The sequence below is a fragment of the Pezoporus wallicus genome, unplaced genomic scaffold, assembly GCF_028554395.1.
Source record: "Pezoporus wallicus isolate ANWC-B61680 ecotype Strahan unplaced genomic scaffold, APGP_CSIRO_Pwel_v1 contig_7545, whole genome shotgun sequence".
In the NCBI taxonomy this organism is placed as follows: domain Eukaryota; kingdom Metazoa; phylum Chordata; class Aves; order Psittaciformes; family Psittacidae; genus Pezoporus; species Pezoporus wallicus.
The window spans coordinates 6,109,432-6,136,656 of record NW_026642398.1 but is presented as its reverse complement, the minus strand read 5'-3'; the positions used below and the strand labels follow the sequence as shown (position 1 = coordinate 6,136,656).

At 41.1% G+C, this 27,225-nt stretch overlaps 1 protein-coding gene across 1 annotated transcript; it reads right to left on the bottom strand.

Annotated features, from left to right (window-relative positions):
* Positions 1-824: 824 nt before the first annotated feature.
* Positions 825-20,441, bottom strand: HHLA1 (HHLA1 neighbor of OC90). The gene is made up of 16 exons (XM_057429837.1): positions 20,274-20,441; positions 16,778-16,886; positions 15,308-15,367; positions 14,160-14,240; positions 13,226-13,309; positions 13,054-13,137; positions 11,709-11,792; positions 11,089-11,145; positions 10,900-10,986; positions 10,061-10,153; positions 8,923-9,114; positions 8,339-8,410; positions 8,058-8,129; positions 1,596-1,752; positions 1,204-1,286; positions 825-985 (listed from the first exon to the last, which is right to left on the bottom strand). Exons 1-16 carry the CDS (start codon positions 20,277-20,279, stop codon positions 942-944), a joined length of 1,365 nt encoding a protein of 454 aa, XP_057285820.1. The 5' UTR covers positions 20,280-20,441; the 3' UTR covers positions 825-941.
* Positions 20,442-27,225: the final 6,784 nt, after the last annotated feature.

Sequence of the window (27,225 nt, the reverse complement as noted above, 5' to 3'; positions counted from 1 at the left end):
ACTGACTAACATTCAGTATCAACTGCACTTGGTGCTACTCCAACCTATCCTGCTCTTTGATACGACAGAAAGGCTTCCCTCATGTTATTGGGCACAACAGGGAAATGTATTTTGAAGGAGGGATGCTGCATCACCCCTCTCCCTGGAGGCAGCATTCGTTATGTCACCACCTTTCTTTTTGGCTTTATATTACTTTGAACACATATTTCTTCAATGAAACATCAACGTGCACCAGCTGTAGTGCAAATAACTGCATTTTCTTTGAAATATTAATAGCTTCATCATGTATTTTTGGTCAATAGCAGCATCATATTGCTTCAGTGTACGAAAAACATAGGGTGGTGCAGTCTGGTTGTTCTTTTTTAGAGCTGCTTTTAGTTCACCAGATGTGCACATAAGGCAGGAGGTGAATCTTGGTGAATTCACACAGATTTACCACTGGGTGAAGTCACAAGAGGTGTGAATATTTACTTGGTGAATCTGCACTTGAGGCGCTGAAGTAATGGGAGACTCTTGATTTGGAATAGTGGATAATCTGCATGTGTTCTACACCAGGCAAAATCCTTTTTCTGTTCAGTATTTCAGGTTGTTTTTAAATTACCTTGTATTCATTAATTGTGATTCTCTTAATTGTAAATAAAACTCGAATGAACTACTTGCATTCACTACCCAACCATATAAATACCCTTTATAAAACCCGATTTTTGAAAAGCCTTGCAATACTTTTATTGCAGTTGCATCATTTGTATAAAACACATCTGTTTTTTACACATTAATTTTGCAATGCCTTAATGGAAGACACATTTCTAGGTTAGCATATGGTTAATAGCTTGCCTTGTTATAAATATTTGCAAATAACATGTTTCATCCTCATTTTTACACTAAGGAGACAACTAAAACTGCCAACGATCTTCCAATACACAGGATAATTCCCCAGTGCTCTAGACCGACGTACAGATGCTTTTAAGGCATTTTTGTTTCAGTGCTGGAAAGACATAAAAAAAAACTCTCATCAGGAGAGGTTTTACAAGGAAAATATTAAAAACATACATGAAGGTTAAATATTTTTTTAATACTTTAAAAAATCATTATCAGTAAAAAGAGCTGTTTGATGAAAGATGGCAAATGCTCTGTGGATATCTAAAACTTTTGTTATATTTTCATAGTAAAGTATGGAGAGATATAAAGAGCAAATGTACTTACTTTGGGAGTAAGCAACTCTTTTGACTCTTGCACAGACATAATTTGCATTTTTCAAGAACCAGGAATAGTATTCAACACAGTACCTAAGGATGTAGTTGAGATGTTATCTTTCAGGAGCACAGCTGTATGCACATCATACTGCTAATATTGAATATGGAAATAAAGAGAGAGTTTGATCTTGACAACGCCATTAGATATGTGGAAAAAATCAGCTGAGCATTATTCATGTAGTTTGAATACTGGAAGCTAGATCAGGTCTTGGTCATTTGGGTCTCAGGCAGTAGCTACAGATTCTCAGACATAAACATTAGTGATTGAAAACTGTCATTTGAAAATAGCCTGTTGGAGTATTTTAAGCAGAGAGAAAGAAAAAAGTTAGTGTCAGGCTTTACCTCATGCCTTCCTTCCTGAAGTATCTCCTCTGACCAACACAGAGGCACAGCTGGAAAAACCTACACAGCTCCATCACACAGGGATTGATCTTCTGCACTAGAAGAGTGACAGGAGGCGAGGTCACACGGGAGTCTTTGAGCATCGCCTGTGAACACCCTAGGGAAAAACACAGCTCTGAACTAGTTCAAATGCTTCTCCCATTAAATGTCTTACAGTGCCTTATCTGGGCTATGAGAAACGTGCAGGTTAATACGTCCATATAGGTGTCTTAACATCAAATATAGGTGAGGCAGATACACACAGCTGGGCAGTTGCTTGAATGAAAGCCCAAATATTCTGTTCAACTCATTATTATTTATCATTACGGGTGAGTTACTTAAAACCACGTTGCTTTTATTTATCACAAATGTAAGGAACAACTCTAAAGATGCAGTTTATTTATTATTGTCTGTTTAGGTTGAGATTCAGTTGCCACTGAAGCATCAGTTTTCCACAGTGCAAAGCAGCAGGACAAAGAACAGCGCTGTACACTTGTTACCTTTGGTAGTTTCCCTATGCATATGCTCCTTCAATGAAAAATTCACTTCCAGCTCTGCATGCTTCCCTACACCCACCTTCTAAATCTGAATCCTAGATTATATATGACTGAGCTAATAAACAAACAGACTCTCACCGCTCTCACCATCACTTGGTGTTTTAGCCTCATTAACAAAATAAGTGTGATTTATGCAGAGGTTATGGCTTTCTCTCTGTCAGCTTTCCTCTTCTTGCTTCTAGTGACTTCAATAATAATCTCATTTCAGCCCAGTTTTTAGGGACAGGTAAAGATTCTCTGGATAAATACATTCCTACAGGTTTCATTAAAACTGACAAGTAACGAGAGAAGAAAAGGTCAATCTTTTCCTGCAGTGAGAGGAAGGCAGGTGAAATTTCTCCATTTCACTATTTGTTTGCCAGGAGCCAGCTGTTGAATCAGTGTATTTTCCTTCAAGTTACTACCATTATATTACTTTAGCTTGAGAAAATTGCAGGGAAATGGTGCACCTGGCAATGGCCTCCCTCTTCCCCTCTCTTGAGCCATGGCAATATCTAGTTTACTCTGTTCATTGAATCTTCTGCCATAAGCAGCAAGAGATACACATTTGAACACCAAACATTTCATCCCAGCAACAAATGCAGCTGTGCCAGACTGCAGGAAAAGCAATACAACAGAGTAGGTGATGGCAGCTTATAATGAAATCCTGAATTGCTATGTGGTTTTTCAGTGCTAAATACAATCTCTCTTTAGACTCCCTTTCTGTTTATAGAAAAAATAGGCAAGGTGAAATTGAGAAGGAGGAAGGGGGAAAATAAGAAAAGGTAAGGCACACTTGAAGCTCTTTTCAGCTTTTCAGGTCTTTTTGTCATCATATTAAGAGAAAAAAACTAACATTTGACAGTCTTTTCTTCTCCAAAGCAGTGCCTGTCACACATCATCTTGCACCTTAAGGACCATTATGACAGGGCAGAATCAAAGGACTTGCTAGAAAAAAGAAATACAATATTTACAATATGGTAAAAGACTGCCGGGACATGGCTAAAACAGGTCTTCAACCACATCTCATTTGCATATTTAATAACAATATTATATTATTATAGAATATATTATATTGTTCTATAATTTTATAATAATAATCCATTATTATATAATAACTGAGGAGGAGGTGCTGCATGTGAGGACATGCTTTGTGTCACTACAGTGAAAGCCACTTGCCCTGCAAAGCATCACATCTGATGCTGGGGAGCTGCAGGCACACACATTGTGCTGTCCGCTGCACATAGCAGTCCTTCCAAAGGGATGTCTCTCCTAAACCAGCACTCCAAATATAAGGGGCGTATCTGCAAGCATCATGCTGGTGCTCTGAGAAGATAACAGAGAACAGGCTGTGAGAGGGTACATTTGAATCATGTGGATGTCATATACACCCACTGGGGTGGAAGATCCCGAATGTGCAGGGTGAAGGTTGATTGCAATGTGGCTTTGCCATTTGCATAACTACCAGCAAGCTTTGGCCATGTGCAGATAAAGAGCCCTACCTGCAGAGAATAATCCCTTTAGACAATGTAATTGCATTTCCCGGTTCACATGTCTCGCATACTTTATAGCTTTGGGCCATCTTATGTTATGTGATAGGAGAGGTTGCGGGGGTTAAATTTGGACTAATGAAGTTCTGTTGAAATAAGGTTGAGTTCTTTAGTGCTGACAAGAAGTTTAATATAAAATGGCATTCATGGGCAGGAGGAAAATAAAGGCTCTGCCAACCTGAAAGAGATAGCTATGATCCCATTTTTCTCCTGCCAGCATTTGCCCAAGGTAGTGGGAGTCCTGGAACAGTGGGCAGACACTTGATGCTCCCAAACTCACAGGCCCCTCTGCAAGCTGGTTGTGTGTCAGAGGCACTGCACAAATATCAGGGATAATAAGGAAGTCAAGGATGGGCAAGAGGGAGCCCCGTTTCTGTTAATGTTTCATAAATGTCATTAGGATTAGGCTTTGTCCACTGAATAGCATTTGACACACCTTGATTTTTTCCCACTCCTTGGCACTTAAAAATGAATGATTTCTTGCTTTAATAAACACTCTTCGTGCTAAAAACTGCACATCAGAGCGTGAGGCAATGAGGTTTTAATAAAATTTGTCCATGAAAAGTAATGTAGAGTTGCTGTGAATAATTAAAACTTGCTAACAGCCACCCTCCAATGAATCTCAGTTTCCACCGCAGTGGGTACTTGCTCTCCTGCCTAACAGGTGTTAAATACTTCATGCAAGCTATGTGTTCCAGCAGAAATTCACCTTTAACTAAATGCAAATTGAACAACTGCAGTTTCAATTTGGACTCATCTATGTGGGAAAGAGAAGTCAAATAGAAAAGCTGCAAGTTAAATTGCCTTGGTTTTCATTTTTGACAATCACTTGATTTTAAATTAATGCTGCATTTACATAATGCTGTATTTCTTTAACGCTGAAAACCCTTGTCAATTATGTTATATTTAATTTTATTTGGATTGAATAGTATGCTCGCATCATTGTTGAAATGAAAATTTTCAGTGCTTCCTAGAAATGTTTTATCTCTTCTGTAATTCATTTCTACCGTGAAATGTATTTCTTTTTTTTAATTCAATTCACAATTTCCTACAGATTTGGATAGAAATTTAAAAAAATAGTGAAAAGTAGGAGTTTCTTTCAGAATCTTCTTCTCTATGAATTTTCTTTCCTAAGAAATCGAGTCACCCTAAAGGGACCAAAAAATGAGGAACCACAGCTCCCTGTGCAGAGCTCCGCTCTTGTCTATTTGAAATTACCACGTTACTGTCACAGGCAGATAAGTGACCAATACTTGCTGCACTAAACAGACTTTTCCATTATTAGCTCAGTATCACGTCTCTCTGACACTGAGATTAAATTTTGCTGCCAGTGAAAGGCAAGGATATGGCTACTGTGAATAATTCAGATCTACAATATCCCTCCCTGCATGCTCCAATATGCACAGTTGCATATTTTATCAGTTCACATAAGCTTTTGTGATTTAAGAAATGACTTCTTGGGATAATGTCTCAGACTTCAGAGTACTGTGGATGCCCTTCATTGCTTTACGATCCCACTTTATTTCCTCAAATGCATGACTGATATATGCAGGTAGACAAACTCTGCCATCCTGGTTTCCAGTGGGGAGGCATTAATGACTCCATTCCTTGGTCTTATTGAAATCCATGTTTCAAAAGGGGCTGGTTCCCAGTCCATGTTTTTACAGCTTCTATAGTGTTGCCCACCAGACGGATATTGGCACATGGACAAACTGGACTGTGCACACACTGGACATACAGAGAACTTGGGTTTTGTGCAGAAGTTCTGGTGGTGAGAATTACCATAGAGTATTCTTCTGTTCCCATCAAGGTAAGATCAAGATAGGTCTCCCAATAAGGCCTAGTTCAGCTGAAATGCTTCTCTTCACACCATCAAAAGTCTCAAGAAATCAAACTCTATTTGTGTGATGTGACATTGACTCATTTTGTTTATACAACCAATGTATGTCATGGGGGTGAGGACTCGTATTTTGAACTCTTCTTTAAACAGAAGTAAAATGAGAGAAAGGTGAAAAAGGATATTTGGTTTCCTATCTACATGGTTCAAAAGCTCCCTTACATCTAGAACTGCTCCTTGGCTCAGCACCTATGAGTCTTCTCCTTGGAAACGTGTCTCAGTGGATAGGTTTTTTACTGCATAGTTCTCAGCCCTCCCAGGCAATAGTTTCTTCCCCCTCTTCCTTGACACTGCTTTTCTGCAGGACTTGTGTTTCTGTGATTACTTGATGCTGTTGTCGCACCTTGATTTCCATGGTCAGCATTTTTACTTCTGATAACATTATTTACTTTTGACAATGAATGCCCCACAGAGCTGGACGCTCTCAAAGACTTTCCAAATGCTTTTCAAATAGTGGGGAAGAACCACCAGGCTGCAGAGTTTCCCTTCATATGAAAACCTGCTGCTGAGGCTCACGGTTTCACTTTACCTCTCCTGTTTTGACAAGCAAAATACCAGCAGCAGTTTTCTCTTAGTCATATTTATTAGGAATCCTTATCAAACCCCCACATTTCCCTTTGACAATACCAGAACGGTGCAGTTTGTTTTCCATGTTTCCTACTAATCCATCACAAACCATTTAATCAGCATTTGTCTTTGTTCTCCTCGCTTACCATCTTTCAGAATTTTCAGGCTTTCATTTGTTCTTCTTATGATTAACTTATTTTTGTTGTATTTCCTAAATGTCCAAACAAAGCTTTGAACAAGTATTAGTTGACTGGCATTTTAGTTCTAAAGAACTAAACTGGTTCTAAAGACTCCTCAGGTATCAAATCTAAATGGAGACCCCTACGATTTTGTCCCATATATTAACTTTGCACTACTATGCTTCCCTTAGACAGTCACCATATGGAAACACAAGCAGTTGAGGGGCAGATATCCAAAGTTCCCTTTGGCAGTCCTCACTACCAGCAAGACTCACGTTCCCACTCAATTGTGATAGCAGCAGAGTGAACTTCAGTGCAGGGATCAAGAACAGCCTTTTCCCATAACATCCCATGACCTCTTAGCTCCATCTCAGCTCTAAACATCCAAAGTGGTGGGACACAGTCATAATACCAGGAGACCTTGGAATTGTACTATAGGAGTTTTCACGCCACCATGAGCGGTAGCTGCCAAATTTCTCTTCCTATTTTGCTGCACAAAATCAGACAACCACAGTGCAGGTCTGGAATACAGGCACACAGATTTTATCTGTATCCCAGGGCAGCCAGTGTGGATTTTTCCTCTAGTATAAGATCATAGTAACACTGATGTACTTTCCATATTGCTATCAATACTAGAACATACACACCTATGTATCCCTCAAATTGACTTCCTCAACTACAACGTTAGTGGGAGCATATAATCAAGAAGTGTAATTAATATACATGCAGCTTCAGCTGTGTTTTGCTTACTGTTCAGATGGCCAAGTGGTTGAGTTTCCAGTGTGACCACTGAGGGTGAGAACACCGGACTGGGGTGGAAGGATCACAAGGGTACTAAAGATGTCTATATGATGGGGTGGATTTTACCTAGTTTTTAGGTGTCCATGATGCTGGATCCTAGAGCTGCAATAGTTGTGTTCTGTTCCTGAGGACTGAGATGTGCGGCTGAGATTTATTCCTGTTGTGCTCCTGAGTGCTGCTCCTACTTTGTGAATTTGGATGTAGGTAGCCTGGACTCAGACACACACACACACATGCTCAGCATCCAAAGTAGGTGCTGGATTTCTCCAGAGTTCAGACGCTCCTCTGGCATTGAATTAGGTCTAGTTTTTCAAAGCTTCTTACTGAGCACTTATCTGTAAATATCATTTGATTGCCAACATGAGTATATGATGCTTGTAAGTGGAGTGGCACAACATCTTATATTAACTCTTAGTTTCTAACTCCTTATTGGTGTTATCTAAAGGAAGAACCGAGCCTTCCTGAAAATCTAGGGGATGAAGATCCGTCTTTAGCTCAAGAGGAAGTTTGCAATATTCTAAATTGAGGGCAAGTCTGTAGATTCCATGTGGCATCGACTGACTTCATAATTTTGTTTGTACCAATAGGAAGATTTAAAGCATGATACTTTCTTTCAGAATGAATCAATCTTAAGGTTCTCCAACCCATGTTAAAATTGACACATGGGGTACATATGTTAATTTCATCACCTCGGTATAATTTGTATGTTGAATGTGTGATTGTGTATGATTCACAAACAAATACGGAAGCAGTCCCTTAGACATTCTGGGTGGTTTACATAAATAAGAAGTCATGTAAATGAAATGTGTATGTTGTTTCTGTGTGGAAAAACCCATATATTGATGGAGTTTCGAACATACTACTATTTTTGCTGAATGGGTACGGTTACTTACTGGTAGCTGAGTAAAGCTTCAGGCTCACACCAGGCCTGTAGGGTGGCACAGACAGCAGTGCAGAAGACAAATCTGAGGGAGAGAAAAGAATAGAACTTGCCTTGACATCTTTGAAAAATAAAGAAGGAAAAATCCCCTCTGAAGCCACAGACCACTAATAAACACTTACATAGACACTGATGTATAAATACATCCACAGTCACCTATTCCTATAAATGCTATTTTCTATTCCATAAGTGTTCCATCTGACATGCTTTGTTATTATCCCAGATCAGTCTCACCTGGCTCTGTTTGTATGATTTTGCTGGTTTCTTGAGGAGACACTGTCTGCATCCAAAATGCATCCATGTCACCTGTGGGAACAGAAAGACATGTGCTTCATGTCATTCAGAATATTTGTTATTTAGCTGTCTCCTGAGAAGTATTGCTCCCTCACCCAGCGCTTCTAGTGGAACATAAAAGTGTCAAGATGAAAAAGGAAGGACAAAAGCTGTACTTCACCAGATCTTGAAAAGTTCATGGGCTAGGGAAAGGTAGGATTTAAAGAAAGTGTGTAAGTGGAGACCAAGAGAAGCAGCCCCATATTGCTTTTCCACAGCTCTGCTCACCAAATTTGGAGCAAAATGTGAGGGAAGACCTGGATGGCAGAAATATCCATGAGGAGCAAGACTTAGTTTTCCCCAAAAGAATAAGGAACTATGAGATGGACCCAATAATTGATTTTAGCACTTGCACGACAAACACATTGACTCACTAGTGACCCAGAATGGGTCTCCCTAAACAGAATGCTAATGCTGTGGGTTTAGCTTTTGGCCAAACCCAGCACTAGCAGGTAGTTAGTTTCAGTCCTCCTCATTGTACTCACTGGGCTGCAGGGCTGGTGATGGGGTTGAGCTCCCCCCTGCAGTCAAATGGGGTCCAGCTGTGCCGAGTGGTCCGGAAGCGTCCACATGTAGTGGTGGAAACCACAGTTCTTTCACTCCAACCGTCTTTGGCCATGGTGGGGACCTCGTGGTGGTGATTTCCTCCCCTTTCTGGGCAAGAGGGATCCTGGTAGCTGCAGAAGCAGGAGAGGTGGAGGGAGGGCACCAGCTATGTACTGCATGCTGCTGCCCCATGCTAGCAGTGAGCATAACACACTGGGTAACAATATGCAAATAACAAAAGAAGGAACTGAAATATTCCTGCAAATTCAAGGTTTTTTCCTTCTCATAAATTATTTTTTATTTCCTGAAGGCCTTCACTACAAAGGAATGAGCTGAAAGCTCTTGTTTAGGTGGAGGTGAGAAGGCAGGCATTAGAGGACAGATACTGGAAGTTGAGAAGTGATGACACTGTGTGGCAGGAATGGCACTTGGGTTAGAAGAGATTGCAAAGGTTGGTATGCTGATAAGCAAATATAAAAGCTTATAAAAAGACAGCAGTCTAACTAGAGAAAATGTAATAATTTTGTTGTAGAGGGTTGTAGCTGAAGTGATGAGGAAACATGAAATCAAGGTCTAAATTTCTCTTGGCTTCTACTACATGCAGGCAAGTGTGAAGCCTTCTTTATGGCTTTCACAATGAGGCAGACTAACACATGCCTTGTAGCCCTGTGGCGAAGATAAGTGCACTGAAGTTTATGAAATGCTCAGGTACTCACAACTGAAAGTCATATAAAGACAAAGATGGAGAAAAACAGAGGAAAAAAGATAATAAAAAAGGAGAGGAAGCCGTTTAATCTGTCTTTTTTGTTGTTGTTGTTTAAAACCAACAACCATTTTTTCTTACTTCTCTACCTTGTTAGAAAACTTTTTCTAATAAAATGTCTTTTTTACAATAGTTTTCTATCCTCCAGCTATCCAATGCATCACTGACCTGATCTTCTGCTGCTTTGGACAAGCTTCTATTTTACCCTGTAACTGTAGTTCAACATCACAGCGCTGAGTAGCAAACATACATGATCACTTGTCAAGATGTTAATCAAGGAGAATATAAATTTAGGTCTGACAATATTTGCTCACTTTTAAATGTCCACGCATGTTCTGCTGATGGATCCACTGTTTTCTTTGGGTCTTCCTGTAAATTCATGACACTTGAAAACATCGAGTCTACATCTTTGAGGTGTGAGAAGAGAGGGTTAGAACACTCACCATCCCTTGCATGTTGTGTGATAAAAAGGGAACAATTCAGGTTCTGGTAGAATAGAAACAACAGTTGTCTTCTTTAATTAATCTTTGGCAAAGTGATATTCTTTGAACAGGAGAGAAGCATTCTACAGCTTTCAGCACAGGTAAACTCGCCCCTGATTTCACTAGCTGTCTTCTTGCTTTAATCAGGCATCGAAAATGAGAAATAGTCATGGGCAGCAATGAGATGTGATCACTTGAAGGGCAGCTCAACCTAGCAATGCAGCTTTGGGTGGAGGATCATCGCAGCACAGTTTGAATACACCCAACTCATTTCTGAAGGTAACTCATGTGAAGGTATCAAGTTATTTGTGCTGAGAGCTAAGGAAGATGTCATTTAGGTTAACTGGGAGCCTCTCCAACCTAGTGCTGAATTCTGTTAAAGCTCTCATCTCAGGAGGTTTTGTTAGTTCCTCCACTAAAAGGCCTTGTAGCCAATGATTTATAAGTTTGTGAACTTCATTTATAATTATAAAATTAAACATCCAATAATATAAAATATTATTCTATTTTAATGATAAAGCTAAAATAATGTGTACATATATAAGTAATGATAATAATATGAAATAATATTTTTACATTATGAAGGTAGGGTATTCATTGCAAGTTTTTCATTGTTGGCCATGGTTTTCATTGTTGTTGCTATTTCCTTTTACTCCCCAGGATTTACTTACCCAGGTCAGAAGATGCGTTACTGGAAAATGTATAATTAATAACAGGGGATTTCTCCAGCACTTCCCAAAAGTCAGACAGATTTCTCCCTGCAAACAGAAATGATTACAAATATCAAGAAATGCTTCTTTCTAAATGTAAACCATCGCTGAGAATAAGTAGGGCAATATTTTGGGGTGGAATAGTTTTACCTGTCTGCCCTGTCATCACACAGATGTAGATACAATCTGAATCATTGCTCTGACGCACTGAAAGGCAGAAAAATGTAAACCAGGCCAGTGCTGCCAGTTTTCTTTATATGATACTAGCTTGAACAGTTGAAAACACAAACACAAAATGATACGTGGCTACTGCAGCTGGACAAATAATTTTCTTCTGACCTGATTTTTGGTAAAAACCTTGAACCAGCATCAAATCCAAATGCAAATATTTCCATGGGAAACTTTTCTATGTAATTAAAATTGTAAATTACAAGTGTCTTTACATGGGAAATGAATTTCTTATGATAATATAGCCCATAATTCTTCTTTAGGAATCACAATTCCCCAAATACCAGTATTAAATAGTAACCACCCAAACTTTCAAACTAAACATAGTTGCTAATAGAGACACTCATGTCTCTACGTTATATATATCCACATTATATATGCATCTTGTTCCTTTAAGGAGACTTGTTTACAAGTCTTGCTTTGCATGAAAAATGCTGCTGAATTAGAGCAATGGGCTTTTATACACTTTTCTATGCTTGTTTCCATGCCAGGAGTAAATCAGAGAAATAAGGCAATGACAAATGTTAAAAGGAAATGCAAACCTGAGAGAATAGAAGTGGATTTGAATATTTCTGTGAGATAACTGGTGGAGTTTCCAGTAATATCAACAAGTAAAGCTGTGAAATCTGGACAAAAAAAAACAGAGAAAGTTTATGATTGAAAACACACATTCTATCATTTATGTGAAGTCAAAAAATCACTTTTATATGTGATCATATTTTTGATATAAGCTTGTACATGATAATAATGGTTCAAATACTTTAACTTCTAGATGTTTCTGCTGAATGGCAGAGGACTTAAGAAGCCACTGTAATACTCTGCAGAAATATATATGAAAGACAATATCCAAACTAGCATCAGAAGGAGATCCAAAGCCTGTAAGCTCTGCCTGCACCAACTGCCTACCTATCTGCCATGTAGGACCATCCAGGAGCTATCTGCTTGTCTCCTCTGAGGTTTACTTCAGACATACTGATGATGTTGTTGTCAGCTCAAAAAAGCGGGTAGCGGTGATATGGTGTTATGACTTTTTCATAACAGGTTCTAGCAGTAACAGTTCTCACTTAGGAGGTGACAGACGTGAGGCCTATGTTGGTTCCTGAATTCTTTCTGCCTGAAAGGATGCTGTCATCACCAAAATGTTCTGGATTTAGCACAGAAAGTTTAAAGTTTCTCCACTATCCTCCAAGGAAGACAGGGTCATTATGGAATAAGTCTTGTGAGATGTGTGGGTCCAGAAAAAGCCATGAGAGCCATTGAGGCCAATGTGTGGTCACCACATGAAGCTTAGAGACTCCAGGTTCTGGTCACTAGCTGCTGAGCTACTTTTGATATCTTACATTAGCCAGCCATAGAATCCAAGCACTCAGATCCATCTTGGAACGTTAAATATGGTGAGATCAGGGGTGTGAATGATGATTTGCCCAACAGCATTTTGCAGTCCATTAAACAGCCCTATTACATGTTAATCCTTGCTTTTCACTCTAAGGCTAGCTGAAGTTATTGGAGACTATTGGTGCAGAGTAACAGTTGTTCATCTCATGTGGGTCATCTCAGTAGACCTAAAGTGGCTGTGTAGTGTCTCCCGCACTGCTCTTTGTATTCTGAAGAGGAAAGGGAGGTCTTTCAGCTGGGTAAACCACACCAGTCATTTAACTGATGGCTCCATTCCAGTCTAGCTGGCTGGATGCAGCCCTCTGAGACTGAGTTCAGTGAGCCTCCCTAAAGGTTCGGAGCAGCCTCTTGTCATGAGTTATGGCTTGTACTTCAATAAGGTGATGATACTCATATGAATGAAGTCTGAAGGATTCAGGCTACAGCGTGCAGCTCCAAAGGAAATAATTAATCTTAAGTACATGCAATTGCCAGTGTCTCCTGTGTACCCACCTGTCAAGTCATTTGTCACATTGTTCAAACAGTAGCAGTAACGCATAGGGAACTTGCCAGGGTCAACATTTTTCACATTGGAAACTGTAGGGAGAGACAGAGAAAAATCAGTATCTTGGCACAGGGGCTGTGTGAGAGAAAATGCTCCTGCGCAAAGAGCCAAGGCACTCACTGTTATAAATGGTGACTGATACTTTGTGGAAGGCAAATGAGCTGTAAGACGTGATGCTCAGCAAAGAGAAGAGCTTTTTGGTACCTGTGGAAACACATACTCATGCTATTAGTGGTTGAAACCAATTATGAGAACAGCATGTTTTGACTCAGCTCATTTAGGAGACAGGCTGAGGGAGCTGGGGTTGTTCAACCTGGAGAAGAGAAGGCTCTTGGGAGACCTTAAAGCAGCTTCCAGTGCCTAAAGGGGTAATGGGAGAAAGCTGGAGAGGGGCTTTTTACAAGGACATGTAGGGACAGGACAAGGGGCAATGGCTTTAAACTGAAAGAGGGGAGATTTAGATTAGACCTTAGGAAGAAGTTCTTCCCTGTGAAGGTGCTGAGGCGCTGGCACAGGGTGCCCAGAGAAGCTATGGCTGCCCCATCCCTGGCAGTGTTCAAGGCCAGGTTGGACTGGGCTTGGAGCAACCTGCTGTAGTAGAAGGTGTCCCTGCCATGGCAGAGGGGTTGGAACTGGATGAGCTTTAAGGTCCTTTCCAACCCCAACCATTCTATGGTTTAATTTCTGAAAGACTTCTGAGGTGCAGATACAGCTGCCTGAGATTCAGTTCTTCCTCATTTCCACTGAGGGAAGGCTCACTTGCATTATTTATTTGTTATTTGGGTTTTTTTTTAATTCAAACCTACACTGGATTATAAAGTACTTTCCAAAGGCATCCCATAAGTAACTATGTCGTGTCTATATAGAAACACACACTACTTTCTAAATTCTTTATGTCAGATAACAAACTGCATTATAAATGTGCAAGAGTAACATGTTCCTGGAATCAATTCTGGAGGCAGACAGCATGCATTTATGGCTTCTGCTAATACCCATTATCTCATTCACCACTAGGCTGACAGCCTGTGTGACCTGCCCAGCCTTGTCCCATTACCTCTGAGCACCGTGTTTAGCATTCCATTCACCAGCTCTGTCAGGTTAACAGCAGCCAGATCCACGGACTTCGCAGGCAGCTCTGAAAAAGAAGGGCTCTCTGAGCAGCTGGCTGTATGAAGGCACAAGGAAAAGGCCATTTGTCCCCGTTTATGTATGGAAAAACATCTTCCAGAATGGGAAATGGAAAGAATGAGCAGATTAAATATTGTAATGTACTCAAAAATAATAAAATAATGAGGAAATAAAGATGTCAGGAGTGCAAAGAGGAGCCTGGGAAGTAGAAAGGTCAAGCCGGCAGTGCAAGTGCAGGCCAACACTGAGGCAGGGCTCTTGGTCACCTCTTCCCTTGAGCATGCCCTTGAGGGGCTGGCAGGGAGCAGAGCCAGTCCTGGTGTTTGGGTCCCTTTTCGTGCCAGGCAATCGGTATTTGCTGCCAAAAGAGCAGTAAGGAGGAGAAAGTGCCCAGGAAAGGTCCCCCCTTCCCCAGTGCTATGTGGAACTGGGATGAAAACATAGATCTGATTCTTTTTTTAGCCACCTTGATGGCTATAACGCCACTACAGAATAAATGGACTGCAGCTGAATCACACTTCTCTTTTCAAGTGATTTCTGTAGCCGTTGCTTATTTGTTTTTCCCAAGTTGAGATTTCCAAAGATGTGCTTTTGCTTCGCTCCCACAACGGCATGCAGAGGTCTGTGAGTGAGTGACAGAAAGACAGAAAAAGGAGCAGGATGGGAGAAGAAGCATAGAAAGCTGAGATGAGAACAAAATCGAATCTGGGGGTAAATACGATTTTCCGATGACTTCAGTATTATTTTTAGCCAATTCAAAACAAAGCTGCACCCCAGAGCTGGAAGCAGGGCTTGTCCGCAGTGTAGAAGAGAAGAAAAGGATAACAAAAGGGTATTAAGAGCTGGGAAGGAGAGAAAGGAAAAAGAGAAAACTTCATTTTAGGTTTCTGGAAAGACAGAGGTTAAAGTGGCCGAGGATCTGGGTAAGGCCTGGGTTGGGTGAGGAGCTTTTGCAGCAGTGGTGGATTTGGGCTCATGGAGAGCAGCCCATCTGCTGACACCTCCATGCCCAGCACAATACCTCCACTCCCGTTAGCACGCACACACAGGGCCTCCTGTTGTGCTGCTTGTTACCTGCGGTAGCCAGCACTGCCACTTGCTTCTCTTTCTTGTTTTCTCTTCTTATGCAGGAAGCTGTGAAGTGAAGAAAGAGGCTGAGAAACCGTTTTCCACTTTGAGCCTTTTGCCTGGGTTACTTTGCTACTCTCATTAGTTATAGCTCAGAAACTGATGGATATCAGCACTGCAAAGCAGGCCACTGAGTATCCACAACAGCAGCCCATCAAATGCCTAAAAATAAGGATGTCCTAAAGCACCAGCCAGATGCTTTAGCTGACAGCTAATGGAAGAAAACAGATTAAATGTCTGAGTTTGCCCCCTTAGCTCAAGAATCCAAAGAAAACAGTATTATCAAACTGTTGTAAAGACCTGCAGTAGGCTTGGACCCAACATTAACTGCAAGGAATATAGTGTAATAAGGCCAACTCAAAACAAGTCTCCACAGGCTAGATGCATGTTTGTTATTCAAAGCAGTCATTCAACTGAGTACTCTTCTCCAGAGTTCTGTTGCAGGAGGAATGAACTGGAGCTGGGTTCAGGATGTTGGACTGGCTTCCTGATTCACTCTGTGCCCAACAAATGAAAGATGCAGAGCAGTGATTTAGGTATCACAGGACACGCTGAAGTGCACGACTTTGGTGCTTAGGATCCCTATTCCATCAGCGGAGAGCTGAGTGCCTCCAAAGAATAATCCAGAAGGCTCTCCACATGAGCCAGTGATAGCAAATGCTACAGTCCCATCCCTCTCTGGAGGTTCAGCTTCTCAATCCATCAAGCTCCCCAGGAAAAGTCCTCTCCTGGGATCTGGTGGTGAGGAGGTCCCACCTCAGCTGTGGTGATGCTTCTCTCTGCGTTAAAACCTAATGGGCAGCGATCTCACCAGGGAATATGAAACCTGGGTTCAGCTTCCTCTTCAGAAAGACTAAACCTGTAGGGCTGCAAGCAGCAGAAGAAAGAGGAGGTGTGCCTGCATGGTCTTGCTGTTCGCACTCAGAATGGTGAAACCTGGGTGCTTGCCCTTATTCGTACAAAAATCTATTCCTTGTACAGCAGACAATCCCAGGATATCTATCTCTTTCACCTTCTCTCCTTATATATATATATATATATGAATGAAAAATACCCTATAGATAGACAAGGCCTGTGAATCCTGACTCCTCGTGCAGTACTCATCAGCTGTATTAACATCTCTAATTTTGTATGACCTAAATTTGGACTACCAACATAGGCGGTAGGAGCTCTTCTAATCCTCTGTCTCTTTCCATACACACCTTTCTGACTCCAGATTCATGGCATGGGATACAAAAGTAGACCTTTGCCTTCATCTGGTCTGCCCTGCTGAATGGCACCAGCCCTGGGGATCCAGCCCATCAGCCTTGCTTGTGCAGGGTGAAAGAACCAAACCTGCCACAGATGTGGAAATGGGACTGTGGGAGCAATTGGGAAAGAGACACCCTAGGAGCACCAAACCATCATCATCCTTACCTGTGTTGAAAACCAGAAGGAGACACAGAAATCCCAGGCTCATCTTCACTGCCACATGCCAGCAGAACCACTGCATTCTGGACTCTGACTTCCAGCAGGTTTGGATGCTCTAGGAAAAAGAAATACTCTTTTAGTGGTGTTAAAGTTTGCAGTATTGTGTCCAAATGTTGTCCCAGAATGATGTGACCATGAGAGAATTATTAGGTCTCTGAGATGCAGAGAAAACACGTGATATAAATGGCAAAGAATCAGAAATCACACAATCAGCATTTTCTCTGTCTGTGTTTGTGTCATGAATTTAGTGACTCTTGATTTTTTGAGTCCTATGTCAGGGTCTACAAGAACGCTGGAGAGAGACTCTTCATCAGGGGCTGTAGTGATAGGACAAGGGGTGATGGGTTCAAACTTAAACAGAGGAATTTCAGGTTAGATATAAGAAAGAAGTTCTTTACTGTGAGGGTGGTGAGGCACTGGAATGGGTTGCCCAGAGAAGCTGTGAATGCTCCATCCCTGGCAGTGTTCAAGGCCAGGTTGGACAAAGACTTGGGTGACATGGTTTAGTGTGAGGTGTCCCTGCCCGTGGAAGGGGGGTTGGAACTGGATGATCTTAAGGTCCTTTCCAACCCAAACTATTCTATGATTCTATGATTCTACGTAACTGTGGCTTTAGTGGGGCTTGGTAAAGTCATCTCCACAATCCTCTTCTCTGGCAGCATGACCTGAGCCCAAGGGATACTGACACATCAGGTGCCTAAACCCTTTCTGTTGAAAGATGATAAAATTTACTCATGTTCCATTTCAGACCAGGTATTAACTGCTTTTATTTTCAGAAATTTTCCTTGCCTGGTCATCCCTAGTCTTGTATTTCTGTACTTAATTGTTGTCATCAAGTTGTGTCCTGTGCTGCCTTGGCTAGGTTCTTGGGAGGGATTAACCATGCTGTGCCTTCCAGACAATGATCTGCTTTACAGATTTCAAAGGATTAATTAGAGGTGGTTAGAAAAAGAGAAGGAAAATCTTAGGTTCCTAACATGCTCCCCCTTGTTTTTGTAATGTCAGAACATGCCAAATAGTTCTGTAGTTGTCAGAAAACGAGGCAGCATACGAAAGTTAGCAAAAAAAAAGGCAATTTTTTCCCCTATCTCTTAGAGTAACTCATCTCGCAAGTATGCAGCAAATCATTATCTACAAGATAATACTGTTTGATTAACAAACTATTATCATAATGTTTAAATTCATTCTCACAGTGAATTCACTAGAGAACGAACACATTCTGAAAATAGCTAATTTGTACTTAGTGCCTCTGAACACACTCTTCCTTGAAGAAGATGAAATGATACCAAACATTTCTGTGTTTGAAATGTCTGTGCTTGCTTGTCAGATGAGTCAAAAGTGTTTAAGTGCTAGCTCTGCTAATTCAAACAAAGCTCCGAGAAGCTTTTTAGGCAGTTCATCCTATCTATTCAGTCCATCTGCCTAATCTTTTCTACTCGACTCCAAGCCTATACTCACCCACTGTTTCTGCACAGCATGTGCAGAAGAAAGGGCGGAGGAACAAAGAAAGCCTTGGCGAAATCTTTCTCCACGGACTTCATATTCTGCCACTTTCCATGATCTGGACTGATAGTGCATGGACAGAGTCCAGTGTCCCATGGACCAGAATAGCATCAAAAATCCTAAACTTGGCTCTTCTAATATCGATATTTGGGATCTGACCAACAACTAGACTGCAGACCATAAATGTATTGCTACCACAAGGATCACAGCGCCTGACACCCCCGCAAGGCCATCTCTGTGTGGTGTTATAGAGCTGGTTCATAAGTAAAAGGGTTGATAGGTAGTAGATAATTTCCTATCAGGGATCTAACTTCATTACTTATTTACTTGAACTGGCTAGAGTTGTTCATGGTGGTGGGACAGGGAAATAAATAACTGATAGAGAACGAGCAGGCTAGAGAAGCAGTTAGAGTACATGCCTAGAGACAGAGAAATGGCAAGAAGATTGACATAGGAAGGAACTATCTTACCAAAGCATCTTAGGAGCGAGAGAGGAGAAGAAAATAAGAGCTGTAAAAGTAGAAACAAAATAGACTGAGATACGAAGTTGTGCTTGTAAGCATCCCATGCACATTGAGAGACGTTCCTGCTCACCTGGATTTGCAGCTCCCTGCTGTCCTCCCCACTGAGCTGCTCCTCCATGTTAACCAACACACGCAATTTTCTCCTCTTACAATGCTGATTTGCAGCAGGAATTTGGAGCAGGCATTAGCTTGGCCATAACACCCACATTTAATCGAGGTGTGACTACACACTACAGTCTAGCAATTAAGACAACATGCAAACATAATCTGGAAGAATGGATCATAACAGCCCAAATCTTGTTCTAACAGAGAAATATTAAATAAAGTTGGTATAAAATGATGGAAAACCTTCCATTCATGGAAGCAGATTTACCATTGTGGTGTCCCCTGCCCAGTACAAGATGCTTAAAGAGAAATTGCAGAGAAATGTCAACACTAAGAACATTGCTTAAGAGACAGCCCTTCCTCCTCAATTGATAAAAGCTGATGTAAATTTGAAGCAGTAGGTGTTAACTGTTTCCAAACACTTTTCCCAGCATTAACTCTCTGAATATTTACGCTGTCCAGTTAAATTCCAAGGCCATCTATGACATTCCTAGAACTGCTGCCTGAAATATCTCTCAGCAAAGTCGATTTTAATAATATTAACTTTTACAACACTAATCATCTTTTCATTCCTCTAGTTATCTGATACTTAGATTTTATCTATCAGGGACAAGTCTTTATTACTTTGTGACTGTATCTCCTTGTTTCCAACATACGTGACACTACTGTGATGACTGAAATACACGTCCAGATTGCAAACATGAAACCCTCATTGTACTCCAGCTCAAAATCACTAACCATTTCCATTTCCAGACATTCTGAGATTCACAGACACCACAGGCACAGGTGCCACACATCCATGAGCAGACCAACAGATTCCAATAAAGTGACTCAGTGAAAATGTTCCTTCCAAACATTCATCTGATACAGGCAGAAAGTCAAGCCTTTTGCTGCAAATTCTCCTTTATCTCTACTGGATGCAATAATCCTCTTCTGTTTATTTTAAGCTGTATAAAATTAGTAGAATTCAGTTTACTTTGAACTGTTGATCCAGAGTTCCCAGAACTAATGAACTGGAGATTTAAATCCAGTTCAGATTACCTTTATACACTCATGTAGACCTCTTAATTAATACCTCTTTGCTACTGTGGATTAACAGCAATCTTAAACCAACGGGTTTATTAGCTATACTTCATTAGAACTCATTTTCATGTAGCAGGTAACCATGAAATTTGGATTGTTTTTAGTTTTCATGTACAGACAAGGAATCAAATATCCAGTAATTTACCCATGTCTTCATGCTAAACAGAGCAGAAGCTAAAAGGGCAAAGAAATACAAATGGAAAATCCTTGAGTATTAATATCCTTACCTTCATTCAGTTCCAGCATCCAAAGGTCATCTCTCATTTTAAACACACCATGATACACCGGGTCTAAGGAAATATTCCACGTTAATGTGAAAATATGCCCATGTTACAATTACACAGCAATTACATTGCTACAACTGCTTTTAAATTCATATTTATTTGCATAAGAATTTAATAAAATATAATCAATACATGTTTAACAAAAGAAAACCCCAACATTTCTTTTTCTACATTTCCATCAATCATTAATAAGACACCTGAGATGGTTTCCTCCAAGTACATGTGAAACCACTGAGGTTTGGAATGGTTAATTCCAATTTACCTGGTATCTCTTGACAAAGATGATTTTCTTCAGAGCTTATATAAAACTGGAGGTTATTGCCAAGTCCTAATAAACACTTTATGAAAGACTCTGAGATGACAAGCTTGATAATCTTGCTTTAAAATCCTGTGAAAACTGTTATCTTAATCCGAGAAGGACTAACTAGAGGTAACACAATCATAAGCATACAAAGTGCCTGTTGAATCCCGCATGGAAAGGCTCTGTGGCAGGTCAGGTGGGGATTGGGAGCTCCTTTTGGCAGTGATGGCTTGAAACACTGAGAAGAAGGGATTTTTCTTTTTTTTCCCTTTTAAAGGGACAGCATATCATACTGTTATTAGGCAAATGCCACTTTGATGGTGAGAAGTAGGCCAGGATAAGCTCCTTTTGGTAAAGCTTTAGCCATCCTTCAAGGAGCAATTTAAACAAGAAACATTGTTGGGAGGATGGAGAAGAAATCTGAAGTGTACTGTAACTGCAGAATATCAAAAGCAACGAAATGGCAGTTAGAAAACTGTGGTGAGGAAGAAAGAGAGATCTGGTCGCATCAATGACATCAGGCAATTTCGATGATGTTGAGTGATGTTTTTTAGTATCCAACATTATCTTAGTGTTGGAAGTAGTTGGTGAAATTCTGCTCCCATTTACGTCAGTGGACTGGAAGTGATTCCTCCAAAATCAGTGAGTTTAGATGCAATGCTGTTAAAAGCAGATAATCATCCATTCAATAACATTATCCTAAGCCACCAAACACTTCTTTGTGTGAATTAATTCAAAACCTTGTAGTAATTACAAAAAGAAAACCTAAATTGATCCACAGTCAGTGTAAGAAATAGAAAATGCTTTAGGAACCTGCACAAAACCTCAACAGAGAAATATTCTGTTAGAAAGGGAGGATAAAGATGAGATGCACAGGATGGCTGCATACAAGCTGTCTGTTTGGAATGGTCCAGCTTGGGAATGGTTGGGGTTGCTGTTCAGGAGGACTCTGGGATTGCCCTATGTCATAGCCCTACCAATGCTCTGGACATCTGGATTGCTGGGGTCCCCAGCACTACTTAATTTATTATTGGAGATATTGCCTGGGTAACTAGTATGTCATCAGGTCATAGAACCATAGAATAGTTAGGGTTGGAAAGGACCTTAAGATCATCCAGTTCCACCCCCCTGCCATGGACAGGGACACCTCCCATTAATCCATGTCACCCAAGGCTCTGTCCAACCTGGCCTTGAACACCGTCATTTGTCTTTATTTAACTGTATTGTCCCAGTCTTGCAGTCCCACCAGTTAAGGTGCAGAAAGCTGTCATGTTGCCCAAAGAATGAAGAAACCTACTGCAACAGCTAAATCGCTGCAACCTGCCAGTGTGTCAGGTACAAGATAGTGATTTTTCTGTTTTCAGGTTTCAGTCATATATTTTGGAGGGTCCTGTTTTCCCACAAAGAAGATGTTTACGGGATCATGTTTTGCATGTGGTAGGGCTGTGTCTTTGTCCTACAATTCTGTCTTCACTAAGAATTTAATAAGCTGGAAGGCAGCTGCAGCCACGTTTAACAGAGTTATAGCTGGTAAATACGATGCTTACACATGCACACGCATGATCAACCCTACCTTCCTTTTCTTCCACTCTGCATTCCATGAAAAAACATGATCCAGTGGGATGTCACTGCATCTAAAATTATCTAATTCTATATGGCAGTTACTGGTGTGATAAAAGGAAAATTCTCATGACTCGTGACTAAACGCTGCAGCTTGAGGAGTATGGAAACACCTTTTCTTTGACAAGACTTACTTTTACCGATTTAATTACCAGTTGCTCAATATCTCATCAGGAAGGCTGGGATGAAAGTCCTCTCTGTAACAGCTGACAAACCCAGGTATAGCCAGGAAAATGTGTGCGCTGGGCTGGGCTCCAGCCGTTTGAAGTTGGGCTATGGGGATAATTAGACTTTCAGCAGGTTTTACCTCATGCTGCCTTTCACCCTGGGACTCGGTAATTTTAACTTTCCTCAGCTGCAGAGAGATGCTCAGGTGACCAGGGAGGGGTTTATTGTTCAGGCCCAACTTTGACCCCGGGAGACAATGCTGTGTTCTCACTCAGAGCATCAATCTGAGCTCGGAGCTTTCTCAGGAGTATAGTCTTTACGTGCCTTCTTTTTCCAGCATCTCTTTGTGTGAAAGCTCTGAGTCCATAATAAGCATCTCAAAATCCAGAACAAGAAAGACACTTTTAGCATCTTAGTAACACAGTATAAGCACATAATTCATACCATTACTGAGCAAATACATTCCTTTGCTGAAAGTTATAAAGGGTAAGTCGCTGTTAAGGCAATTGTAATAAACATACATTCAAGCCAAATGCCCATGTTTTATCTGTAAGAAAGAGGACAGCATGGCATGAAGTTCTGGTAAGGAGGGAGAAAACACAGTCCGAATAGTGGTGCTTTATCTCTCTGTGGGCTGAGAACAGAGTGTGGAAGTGGTCCACTACTTCCTTGTATATCTTTTCTTAGACCTTTTAAACACACCCTTCTACATAGCAATTGCAATACCTCTGAGTGACTGCAAGGGCTCTGCCTTGTATGTTCTTGTGATCTGAGCCAGAGTCAGCACCAGCACCCCTTCCCACCCGTTCCATCCCAGTCTGGCAGAGCCCTCAGGTATGAAACCCCACTATCCTGGCTGGGGTATAAACCATCTCGGCCCTCAAAGGTGAGCTGCGGCACACGGAACACTGTTGCACCTAAAGCATCTTGCAAACCTACCTGTCCTACATGCCTAGTAGGAAAACATGTACCCACCCAGCTGTGCCTGCCTCATCAGGTGCTAATGAAAAATGCTGAAAAAGCCTGATTGCAATTCAAAACTTCTCCCTTAGTCCTCTGCCTTTATGATTTTGCAAGACATTTAGGACATTTGATTAAGAAATGTGCTAGCTCCATAAAGTTTCTTTTCATCTAAATTTCATTTCAGATGTTAGCAATATCCTACTTTTTTTTGCACAAATTTTATCAAGCATGAGTCACTAAATTTAATAACGTTTCTTTGTTGATTTTTTCAGAAGAATAAAACAAATTTCATCTCCTAAAAGGAGAATTATAGATAGAATCATAGAATCACAGAATAGTTTAGATTGGAAAAGACACTTTCGGTCATCAAGTCCAACTGTTAACTTAGTGCTACCAAGTCCACCACTAAATCGTGTCCCTGTGCACTGCGTCTAGATGCCTTTTAAATACCTCCAGGGACGATGATTCCACCACTGCCCTGGGCAGCCTGTTCCAATGCTTGACAACTGTTCGGGGGAAGAAATTGTTCCTAATCTCCAATCTAAACCTCCCCTGCTGCAGCTTGAGGCTGTTTCCTCTTGTCTGATAGCTTGTTACTTGGAAGAAGAGACCAGCCATCTCCTCTCTCCATCCTCCTGTCAGGCAGCTGTAGGGAGCAATAAGGTCCTCCCTGAGCCTTCTCTTCTCCAGGCTAAACACCCCAGGTCCCTAAGCCATTCCCCATCACACACTTGTGCTCCAGGCCCTGCACCAGCTCCATTGCCCTTCTCTGGCCCTGCTCCAGCACATCAATGTCTTTCTTATAGTAAGGGTCCCAGATCTGAACACAGGATTTGAGACACAACCTAACCAGTGCCCATTACAGGGTAGGGATGATCACAGCCCTGGCCCTGCTGCCACACTATTGCTGATACAGGCCAGGATGCTCTTGGCCTTCTTGGCTGCTGTTGAATTCCCTGCAGAGTCTACTCAGAGCAGGCTGGCTTGGGCCATTACGATGTTCTGTACATACTTTGTGTGCTACTCCATCATTATTTAGCAAGTTATTGTCTCTAATATGAATGAATTTTCCCCTGGTTTGCATTTTCCCACACATAGATGATCAAAGCCATGGACCTTACATGGCCACTAAATCAAAGGGAGTCACAAATAATAGGATCTACTGTGTTATATTGGAACAAGACTAGCTGCAGAAGCCAGATAAAGCCTACTTGTATCTATGAGCTCAGTCCTGCATACATGAAGTCAAAAAGATCTTTGCCAATGCCTTTTCTGGGGGTACATTTGACACTCTGTTCTTTGAATATGTGTGAAGATATCATAATTTAAATGAAAATAAATTCCTCCACATCATAATTGAAATTTCTATTTATTAATAAGTGGTGCAGTTTTTAAAGACAGAACATAAAAAAAATCAGTTAAGAAGTATTGTTTGCATAATATATTGAAATAAACATATTAAAGTTGTTCAAATATTGGACAGTGCCAGAATAGAAATTACACATACAGTTTAAAAATTACAATAAATAATATTATAAAGAGCACTAAAGGCCACTTGTATAAAAGTTGTGTTCCCTTGTCAGCCAGAATCTGAAAAGCATCTTTGTAGCATGGAGAAAATTTCAGTGAGCAAGGCACAAATACTAGTAATAATAAGATGCCATAACTAGAAAACAAAATGCAGTTGGCTATGTAACCTTCAGTCTCAGCATATACTTGAGGTTGGAAATAGGATCCCATATCCAGTATTTTGCTTCACTTAACTTCAGAGGGAAGCTACTAAAAGCTGTATTGGGAAGGATCAGATCTTACAGCCTAAATAATCAGAAGCAATAGTGAGACACAGGATCTTCATTCCTACAGTGCCCAGCTAAAACCGCTTGAAAATGGCCCCTTTTCCCCCTGCACCTCAGGAAATAATAGCCTTCAAAAGTGAACACCCACATTCAGTGGGGCTCTTGGAAAAGGGACATCCCACCAAATTCATGAGGTGCTATAGAAAATTTAGGTTTGCAGCTCTTATGCACCTAAAGCTTAGTGGTGGGGGCTGTGGGGTGCAAGGAACCAAGACCCAGCTCTTCTTCACATGGTCTGCACAAAGCAGGACAGGTTCAGTTCTTACGTGACTCCCCTGCAACAACCGGGCTCCCAGCAGGGCTGAATTTGCTCCTTAACTTGCATTTTCTGATTGCTTTAGGCTGCGATCTTACACACTGGTTGGACCACGGTGCTCGCCTGAAGGCCACAGGGCAGCAGCCCCGCTACACGCAGGTTCAGGTGAGAATCAGTTTGTGGATCTGCTGGGCCACAATTTGAAGCAGAAAAACTGAAAGCTATTTCCACTCTGAAACATAACAGTGCAGCAAAGTTACAGATAAAACCAGAGCCAGTGTAGCCAGAGTCAGCTTAGGAGCTGTTCAATCAATCTCTCCATGTCCTTTTAGTTTGATAGAAGCCAGACTGATTAATTCAGTGCAGGGAAAAGCCAAGGCAAGGACAACAGCCATTTCCTCACTTGATTCTTTTAAAGGACCAACTCCTTAAATGGAGCACAAACCACATTTTCTATATGTGCATTCTTTAACTGAACATTCACTTCTGCCTTAATGAAATATCCTCAGTTTGAATCTAAAGATAGGGAACTTGATTGATAAGAGAACTGCAAAGAGAAGCACACAATGTAAACACAGACTCACCTTCCCAAAACTTCCAGGCTTGTGCCATTTGTTAGTGACTGAAAAATCAGCATAAAAATGTAGTTAAGGAAAGCATCTTCAGATCAGTGCTGTCTTTCACAAGGAAATTCATAAATAAAGGAAGATTAAGACCCAGTCCTGCTCCCAGTGCAGCAGTTTGAGAAGGTTTCTTGATGGCTTCAGAAAGAGCAGAGGAAAGCCCCCCCACTTTCTCATTATAGAAAACATCTCAAGGCCTGAAAGGAATCCTTGGTCACTTGCAGGACTCAAGTCTTATCAAAGAGTGGATTCCAATGGTTAATTACTTTTAACATTAACTACATGTAAACAAAGTGTCAGTGTCAGTCTAGACATGAGGAAGATCCAACCCAACTGAAAATGATAGCTGTTGAACTTAAATGTCACACTCAAACGGAAGAATGAAGAGTATTATTGACCAGCTGCCTCTCTCAAACGAAACTGTGAATAACAATTTCTTTTTGTGCTAAACCTATTCTGCAAAACAGGTCCTGACATTTTAAATGTTGCCACAGTCAATAATCACAGATACCTTATTCTGTCCAGTATCTATGGCAGACACCTAACTGCAGTTCCAAGGCTGATGCACAGCCTGGACTCAACCTGAACTGGAGTTTGATGAAACTCGCATGCAGACCCCACATCAGGTCTCCAGATCTCACTTTGCTGGTGGCATCTTGACGCACCTATTGTCAGCATAGAGGGCAGACTGATGCACACCCTAATTTTAATCCAGATGGTGTAAAAGACAAACAGCCATTAGGCACATCACCCTACTGAACATAGCAGTGACTGGTTTCAGGGCAAAGAAGTTTGTTAGAAAAAAAATCATATTAAAGTAAGCTAACCAGAGCTTCCTTGACTCTCTTCTTGGGTGTCTTCCAGAGGATCCAGTGATGCCCACTGCAGAGGCTCTTGCTGTGCTTACCACTAGGGTCTTTTAAGAAGAGGAATGCCTGAGGCTACACACAGCGTGCAGGTGGGAACTCACCCAAGTCTCTGCCCTTGCTTGGATTTTCTCTTGGAATAAACGTGACTTTATAATGAGGTGATTTATGGATTTTCAGCAAGGTTGAATACTGAGAAAAGATTCCTTTTATATGACCTGGCATTGGAGAGATTAGAAACC

Excerpts from the sequence above, each read along its gene's own strand:
- HHLA1 (XM_057429837.1), bottom strand. Across the intron at positions 15,368-16,777 it reads CCTTCTGGTTTTCAACACAG|CTTCCTGCATAAGAAGAGAA; the intron begins GTAAGGATGATG and ends TTCACTTCACAG. Across the intron at positions 13,310-14,159 it reads GCTAAACACGGTGCTCAGAG|GTACCAAAAAGCTCTTCTCT; the intron begins GTAATGGGACAA and ends GTGTTTCCACAG.